At 33.6% G+C, this 9,507-nt stretch overlaps 1 protein-coding gene across 1 annotated transcript; it reads left to right on the forward strand.

The window, feature by feature from the left end:
* The first annotated feature begins 2,844 nt into the window (after positions 1-2,844).
* LOC111902149 (pentatricopeptide repeat-containing protein At4g14820) lies at positions 2,845-5,347 on the forward strand. The gene is made up of 2 exons (XM_023898014.3): positions 2,845-3,635; positions 3,713-5,347. The coding sequence occupies exons 1-2, from the start codon at positions 3,052-3,054 to the stop codon at positions 5,304-5,306; spliced, it is 2,178 nt and encodes a 725-aa protein (XP_023753782.1). The 5' UTR covers positions 2,845-3,051; the 3' UTR covers positions 5,307-5,347.
* Positions 5,348-9,507: the final 4,160 nt, after the last annotated feature.

The raw sequence follows: 9,507 nt of genomic DNA on the forward strand, positions 1-9,507 counted from the left end.
TTTATATGGTTCCACTAAAGATCTCAATTTTCTTATGTTTATTTTTTGGTTCTTCCTTAGTTCTTATTTAAAGTTTTAAAAAAATATAAATAAATAAATTGAAGTTACAAAAAGAAAGGAGTTTATTAACATTTCAATTTATTATAACAGTCTCTATTTTTCTTGCAGACTACAGACGTTTAGACGTTTGGTTGACCTCTTCTTTTGCAGACTTGGTCCGTAGACTCTAAATATTTTACATCGTAAAAAAAACAACAACTAAGTAAAATCGGTTCTCTCATTCTCGACGTTTAACCAAATCCATTCTTGCATCTCCGATCAGCAATCAATTGAATCCATTGGATCCTGGAGATAATCTTGAAACGATACTAGAAGGGAAGTTTGAAATTCAAATTTTGGAACAACTTGAGGTGTTTAAATAGAACCAATTAAATGTTACTGATTCTGGAACGATTCTTTAGACTCTGATTATTGATTTAATGATTTTTCTTGCAATGACGACTTGTCGAGTGTGCAATTTTATCTTTGGCCTTGGTGATAAAATTCATATTTTCCTTGTCGTCTCTATCTCAGTTCTTACTTCTCACAACTTCTAATTAAGACATGATGGAATCACTATTTGTTAGTGACAAAATTGCAAGAATGGTCCCTGTGGTATGTCGAAAATTGCTACTTTGGGCAAAACAGGTTTGGACTAGCACCAATGGTCCAAAAGTTTTCATTTTGTTGCGAGTTTGATCAAATTGATTTGATTTTTTATAAAATGAAAATTTTGCCCATTTGTGTTTTATTTTTCGGTTTTTTATTACAAAATCAAAAAAAGAAAAGAAAAAAAAATGCTCTCTCTCTACCCACTTCTACCACCTCCATCGTATGAGTTCAGAGAGATGCAAAGAACATGGGATTTTCCGGCAACCACCAACACCAGGTGGATTTTACGGAAACCACTATAAAACCATCACCACAAGTTCAACACCACCACTACCATCGATTTTTCGGAAACAACGGTCGTCACCATCACCTCATTAATGCTTCTGAAAGCCATCGTTACATACGAAAACCCTATCGCCTCCGCCCTTCGTCTTTAAACGAAGACATGGCATTTATGTCGGATTGCCTTGGGTCTATCGCCGCCACTACCATTACAAACCCTAACATTTGCCACCATTAGAAACCTTAACCCTCAGCGTCATTTGGGAAGGATGATGGCAAATACATAAATTCTAAATCCAATGTCGTTGCAAACCTTAGCAACTCGAACAACCGATGCTCCAATCTACAACTCGATGATGATGATGGTTGAGTTGCTGCAAAACGGAGACACCTGGGGTCGATTTGAGCCGCTGCAAACTCTGAAGTTAGGGTTTCTTAGCGGCTAGGGTTTTTATTTCTGAGGGTGGTTAGGATGTAAGTTTCTTCTCATCTGCTAAGCCTCTGACGAGGCTATTGTCATCGATCAAGGGGATCAACGAAGTAGTGGGTGAAAGGATGAGTGTTTGGTGGTTCTGCACGACCGGAGATAGGTGATGAGGGGCTTTGAAGGTGGTGGTCGGTAGCCTCTTTTCTTCGTCGGTGGAAGAGTGGGTGAGAAATTACTAGTTAATTCTGGGATTTATATGTATGTTTGTGTTGAATTTGGTTCTAATCTTCATATGGTTTTAGATATTTATTGTGTTCATCTTTGTATGTATGTGTATAGATCAGTAAGAGAGACAGAGACATGTGGTAGGGGTTTACCAATCTCATGGATCTAAAGTTTGAATTGTAGCTTTGAAAATTTTGGTTCGAGTTCATGAGATCTAGAAATTTTGAAAAATTTGTTTGAGTTAATCAGATCTGGAAAGTTTGGTTTAAGTTCATCAGGATGAGAAATCGATCTCATGTGTCTGTTCCTCTGATTCCGTGTGTGTGTGTGTGTATGTGTGTTCAATTTAGGTGGATATGGAGGTGGTAGAATGTGGTGGTGGTCGACTGTAGTTGTGGCGGACGGTGGTCGAACGGTGATGGTGGCGACGGTGTTCTTGAGGAGGAAGAAGAAGAAGGGTGAGAAGTGGGTCTTGGATGGATAACATATGAGAGAGAGAGAGAGAGAGAGAGAGAGAGAGAGAGAGAGAGAGAGAGAGAGAGAGAGAGAGAGAGAGAGAGAGAGAGAGAGAGAGAGAGAGAGAGAGAGAGAGAGAGAGAGAGAGAGAGAGTTGTATTTTTTTTTTTTATTTTTCTTTTAATTATAAAAGTATTTAAATAAGTAAATAAAACTGAAAAAACAAAAACCAAGGGTAAATTCATCATTACAAAATGTTTAAAGTAAATTGGATCAAAGTGGTAAGAAAATAAAAACCTTTGGACCATAAATGCTAGTCCAAATCTTTTTGGCCAAAAATGACAATTTCCAGTAATAACCATTCTTGCAATTTTGTGTTTGTTAATTAGTTAATCTGGCTGGCTCTAAACGGCTAAACCTCTAAGCGTGATTTAATAATATAAGCGAAATATGGAATATATGTTACCTTTTGATGTGGAATTGTTATTTATTGTCAACTTTTCAAAACCTGGCCAGCTAAAATACCTCTGCTTTGGCAAGAAAAACAAATCCGTTGCTAGCTAGGTATATGTTCAAGTTTTGAATTAACACTCAACTTTGTTGACATACATTTGTATTTAGTATGTTGATAATATTAGTTTAATTTTTTTATTTTAAAAAGAAAAACCAGGTTTAATGGTTTATTTTGTAAGCATTATGCTTCCAACAAACAGTCATATTATTAGAAAAAGACCATTGTGATCCTAAACATAATTGTCCTTGCATAGATTCACTTCAATGCTTTTTTGTGATTAATTTCATGTTTTTCATATACAAAATGTTATTTTGTTTGTTTTTTTTTACAATTCAGATAGATATGTTAAATTGTTAAACTGACTTTTATTGCATTTATTGCGTGGTGTAGGGACAATGTTAATCCTTTCGCCCTGGGGCTGGGCATGCGAAGCCGACCGGCGTTAATAATTCATTAATTTGAGCTATCTTTTCTAAACCAAAAGCAAATCTAATTCATGATGAATGCCATTGCCATGACCAGCATCCCACAACCCATTGTTCCTTCCACCATCAACCGAAACCTCTTCAACTCCCTCTCTGCTGCTTCCTCTCTTTCACACCTTAAGCAAGTCCACGCTCAAATCCTCCGCTCTGGCCTTGACCGCTCCAATTCCCTCCTCATCAAACTCATCCTCTCCGCTTGCACCCTATCATCCCCGTCCTTCGATTACGCTCTATCCGTCTTCCATCAAATGCACAACCCAGAACCCCATCTCTCTAATAAATTCTTGCGTCAACTTTCTCGAAGCAGCAACCCTGAAAAGACTCTTCTAGCATACGCCAAGATGAGGGAGCAAGGATTTGTTATTGATAGTTTTAGCTTGCCACCGCTTCTCAAGGCGTCCACGAGAATTTCAGCTTTAAATGAAGGGATGGAACTTCAAGGGTTCGCTACAAAAATGGATTTTGTGTCGGACCCGTATGTGCAGACGGGTTTGGTTGCAATGTATGCCGCCTCCCGACACATTGAAGATGCACGGTTGGTGTTTGATAAAATGTCCCACAGAGATATAGTTGCTTGGGATATGATGATTAATGGGTATGACTCCTTTGTTGCTTTCTCTTTTAGAATCAGAGTGAAATTACTAATTGTTCAAACTTGTAAATTGTCAACAGTTATTGCGCAAGTGGGAGCTACAGCAATGTGTTGCCCTTGATTGAGGAGATGAAAAGATCGAACATAAAACCAGATGAAAAGATCTTCTCAACCATCCTCTCTGCTTGTAGCCGTGCTGGAAATCTAGAATTCGGGAAAGCATTTCACGAGTTTATCATTGAAAACAAAGTTGTAATTGATTACAACCTGCATTGCGCACTCATCATTATGTATGCAGGTTGTGGCTCCATGGACATGGCCGGGAGTTTATTCAAAGAGCTGTCCCCAAAGAACATAGTTGTATCAACTTCCATGATTACTGGGTATTCAAATACCGGACAGATCGAGGCCGCCCGCCAACTGTTCGATCAAATGCCTCAAAAAGACTTGGTTTGCTGGAGTGCAATGATTTCTGGATATGCAGAGGGAGATCAGCCTCAGGAAGCCCTTGGATTGTTTCAGCAACTGCTAAATTCGGGACTGAAACCTGATCAGATCACCATGCTGAGTGTAATTTCAGCTTGTGCTCATCTAGGCGCTCTCGATCATGCAATCGAAATCCAATCGTATGTTGACAAGAATCAATTTGGTGAAATATTATCGGTGAACAATGCACTTATTGACATGTATGCCAAATGTGGAGCCCTGGAGAAGGCGAGAGGAGTCTTTGCAAGGATGCATACACGAAATGTCATTACCTGGAGCACCATGATCGGAGCGTATGCTGTTCATGGAGAAGCTGTAAAAGCTCTTGATCTATTCCATCAAATGAGACTCCAAAAAGTTCACCCAAATGGTGTAACTTTTGTGGCTTTGTTGTATGCTTGTAGCCATGGAGGTTTAGTCCAAGAGGGTAAAAAAATGTTCGCATCAATGGTTAACGAGTACAATATTACACCCAAACGTGAGCATTTCGGTTGCATGGTGGATCTTTTTGGTCGAGCCAATATGCTTAGAGAAGCTCTTGAGGTAATTGAGGAGATGCCCATGGCACCAAATGTTGTCATCTGGGGTTCCTTGATGGCTGCTTGTCGGATCCACAATGAGGTTGAACTCGGTGAGTTTGCAGCAAACCGTGTTCTTGAGCTTGACCCGTATCATGATGGAGCCCATATTTTGTTATCGAATATATACGCCAAAGAAAAGAGATGGGAAAATGTTGGGGAAATGAGGAAAGTTATGCAAAATAAGGGAATCTTGAAGCAACGAGGGTGTAGTAGAATTGAATTGAATGGTAAATTACATGAGTTTTTAACAGCGGATCGAAATCATGAAGATGTAGATGAGATATATGGTAAGTTAGATGAGGTGGTAAGTGAGTTAGAGGTGGCGGGTTACACTCCAAATATGTGCAGTGTTTTGGTTGATTTGGAGGAAGAAGAGAAGAAAAAGGTGATTTTATGGCACAGTGAGAAGTTGGCGTTGTGTTATGGGTTGGTGAGAAGGAAAAGGGGAGATTGTATACGAATAATTAAGAATCTGAGAGTATGTGAAGATTGTCATAACTTCATGAAACTAGCTTCCAAGGTTTATGAAATTGAGATTGTGGTACGTGATAGAACTAGGTTTCACCGTTACATTGATGGTGTTTGTTCATGCAAAGACTATTGGTGATTGATTCATTTATTATATGCGTGCTCAAAGTATTTTTTTTATGTATATGGTTATATTAGAGTTAACATCACTTAAGTACCCTAATTTGTCATTAGACACCATTTTTTTAACAAATGATTTTTAACATAAATATTCCATAATTACATCAAGAATCACTAATTACGTCTAATCCCCATCAACAATAACAAAATGAAATTACACAATTACCTCAACCTACCTACCAAATGTTGATTTGAATATTGGGAAAACTCTATATAGTCTTTATACTTTGGCTTCATAATCGATTTAATTTTTGTATGTTTTTTTATTCAATTACGTCTTAAAAATTAACAATTATATTTATTTTGATCCTTTCATCAAGTCATCACAATTTCAAAAATTACACTTTTGGCCTAGATTACAAATTTCATCATAAATTTAGTTTTTTACATCTATTTTTTTCAAAATTTTGTTTAGAATATGTTTTCTTTGTTGAAAAAAAAATCATATATATATATATATATATATATATATATATATATATATATATATATATATATATATATATATATATATATATATATATAGAGAGAGAGAGAGAGAGAGAGAGAGAGAGGTAAAAGATCAAATGAGAACCTTAAAAGGTTAAGAACCACTTCATTGGGTATTTTGGTCAATATACATTTTTTTTCTTATCATTTAACATCACTTTAAACATTCTCACCAAACACTCTCTCATAAGTTTTCAAATTCTCTCAACTTTCAAACACTTGTTTTTTCTACAACATTCACCATCACCTAACTACGATGACTGTACAACATCGCCACCACCAAACTTCGACGACTATCCACCATCGCCACCTACCGTCTCCGCCATGTCGCTGTCTCCTGCCGCCAGATAAACTCATTATCACTGTCGTTACGCCCTTCTCCAACGACTTCCAACAGATCTTAAGGATTCTGGTGGGTTTTTTTCATTTTAGGTGATGTTCCTAGTCCAGATCTGTCCAAATCCGATCAGATCTAGAACATTTGTCTTCAGATCTAGAACATTTGCCTTCAGACCTGCTTTCATCACCCTTACTACAACCTCTTGTCATCGACGTTGACCTCGCAACCAAGACCGCCAACCTTCAGATTTGGAATCGCTAACTTCAGATCTAAAACATCAACATTCAGATCTTCCCTCATCGTCGATGTCTCCTTTCTATAACTTCGGATCTGTGAGTTATGCTTTATTTTCGACCACCTTTCGACCTTTGATATCTCCAAAGCACCAAAAAACATCATTTCGCCTCCATCAACCTTTCAAATTTAAAGCCAAAGATACCAGAAAACTGACCAACTGCCATCAACCTTTTAGATCTGAAGCAAAAAACATACCTATTTCTCAAATTTTGTTACATCTGATCAAATTTGATGTGTTTGCTGTAATTCCAGGCATAGATCATGTATGTGTGAAACATTTCATGGTGGCCATTGGTGGTTCCACCACCGTATCAAATCTCTTCCACTATCACCACCTCCTCACCTCAGATTGCCGAAAAACTCATCAACTGCCATCAACATTTTAGATCTGCAGTCAGATCTGTAAATCACACTAGATTTGAAAACAATATGCACACAAGGTGTTTGATCAAATGCTTTAACGAGATCTGTAAGTTTTTTTTAAGTTATGAATAAGTGTTTAAATTTTTGTATTAAGATGTGAATTAGGGTTTGAAGTGTGTATTATACTATGAATTCTGATTTTTTGAGGCATTAAGTTGTAAAATTTAGTGTTTGTAATATTTAATTAAGCTTTGAATTAGTATCTGAAATATTTTATTAAACTGTGAATTTTGATTTTTTTTATCCAGATCTAAATTTTATACATGTAAATGAGATGTGAATGCAGTGTATTAAACTATGAACTTTGTATATTAACCTGTGAATTTTGTTAACAACTTAATAAAATAAATTCACATTTTAATACACATAAATGTCTAAAGATATGAAGTTATAAATATATGTTTTAAGTTGAAAATATGGATATGAATATATATAATTTTTGTGTATTAAACTATGAACTTATTGTATTAAACTTTCACTTTTGTGTAGTAAAGTGTGAATTGACTGTATTAAATTGTGAATGTTTTATCTGAAGTTATAAATGTAAGTTTTAAGTTAAGAATATATAACATTTATGTGTATTAAATTATGAATTTGTTATATTAAGTTGTGAATTTTGTATATTAAACTGTAATTAGTATATTAAGTTGTATATTGACTATATTAAGTATAATTTTGCGTTAAAACATTAATGATTTGTGTATGAATTTTTGTATTAATTTTCTTATGAATAAATTTATTTTTTGTTGTATAAGTATGTAAGAATCTATTAGTTTTTAGATAATTATTTTGCATTAAATTCAAAATGAGCGAATCAATATGTTTATTAAATTGTGAATGTATTATTTAAGCTCACTATAAATCCACATTTTAATACACTTAAATGCTTCCAGATGTGAACATATAAATATATGTTTTAAGAAATATGAATGTGAATATATATATATATATATATATATATATATATATATATATATATATATATATATATATATATATATATATATATTTTGTATTAAACTATGAATTTATTGTATTAAATTGTCATTTTTGTGTATTCAACTGTGAATGTTTTATATGAAGTTATAACTATAAGTTTTAAGTTAAAAATATATAACATTTTTGTGTATTAAATTATGAATTTTTTATATTAAGTTGTGAATTTTATGTATTACACTCTAATTTATTGTATTAAGTTGTAAATTGACTATATTAAGTTGTAATTTTTTACATAATTTTGTGTTAAAATATTATATATGAATTTTTGTATTAATTTTCTTGTGAATATAGTTTTATGTTATATAAGTATGTAAGAATGTATTAGTTTTTAGAAAATTGTTTTCATTAAATTCAAAGTGAGTGATATAATATGCTTATTAAACTGTGATTGAAAATTTTAAATTGTAGATACATGACTTTATACATAGATATGATTTTGAATAAATGATGGCTGTGACGGGGGCATAGATGGTTGATGACAACGTGTAGTAGTGGTGATAGAGTTTTGTTTAACATCTCTAAATATGTAAATTAGTATAAAATAGATTGTATTAGGTTGTGAGTTTTATATATTAAATTATAAATTGACTGTATTAAGTTGTATTTTATATAAATCGCATGTTAAAATATTAATGGATGTATAAATGAAAATATTAGACTATAAAAATTACGATTTTGCCATTTTCTTACCAAAAAAACAAATATCATGATTTTTAACATATTTAATAAGTATTCACAGACATATATACTTAAGAAATGAGAGTTCTTAGGGTTCTTAATCTTTTGTGGTTCTCATTTGAACCACTCCCTATATACATACATACATATATATATATATATATATATATATATATATATATATATATATATATATATATATATATATATGTATTCACATAAAAACCCTTTTTTCTATATAATTTAAACACATTTTTATGCAAAATACCTATATAAAAACCTTTTTTTAAAAAAAACACTTTTGTATGCAAAATACCAATTTATAAAAGAATTTTTTTAATTTTAAATACATATTTATATAAACATAGTTAAGTGAAAATACATGAAATATACGTATGTAAAATACATTATTCTACCCATATATACCTTAAAATTTATAAAATATGTATCGACTAAGTATATAAGGACTAAATCAATTATGATGTCAAAACATAAGGACTTTTATGGAGTTTTCCCTTGAATATACATGTTTCATGTTAACTTGGACTTCTGACTCCCTTCTAATCCAAACTTCCTGATGTGTATGCTTTAGTGTGTAAATGATCTATCTTTATAGGAGCTATCAAGAAATAATTCTCTAATTGTTGTGATATGTCTTCGGCTTAACTCCATCTCTTTGAGGGATGGAAATAAAGGGCCTGAGAATCACAGCAAATAAAACAAGATCGTCAGTCGTCATCCGGGAGGCAGTTCCGGAACGAGGCTCCGACGATCAAGTCAGTTGATCTCTTTGAGATAAGGTGAAAAGATGTTAGGTAAGAGTTTAAGGGTTGTATTTTTTCGATCCCTTCTCTTAGAGGAGAAAGGATCTTTTTATACCTGTGGTCAGGAGGGATAGATCCCTGACAGTACCTTCTACCTTTTCAGGTTTGGT

The sequence above is a fragment of the Lactuca sativa genome, chromosome 9 (assembly GCF_002870075.4).
Source record: "Lactuca sativa cultivar Salinas chromosome 9, Lsat_Salinas_v11, whole genome shotgun sequence".
NCBI lineage: Eukaryota > Viridiplantae > Streptophyta > Magnoliopsida > Asterales > Asteraceae > Lactuca > Lactuca sativa.

Excerpts from the sequence above, each read along its gene's own strand:
- LOC111902149 (XM_023898014.3), top strand. The coding sequence starts at position 3,052 with ATGATGAATGCCATTGCCATGACCAGCATCCCACAACCCATTGTTCCT. Across the intron at positions 3,636-3,712 it reads TGGGATATGATGATTAATGG|TTATTGCGCAAGTGGGAGCT; the intron begins GTATGACTCCTT and ends AATTGTCAACAG.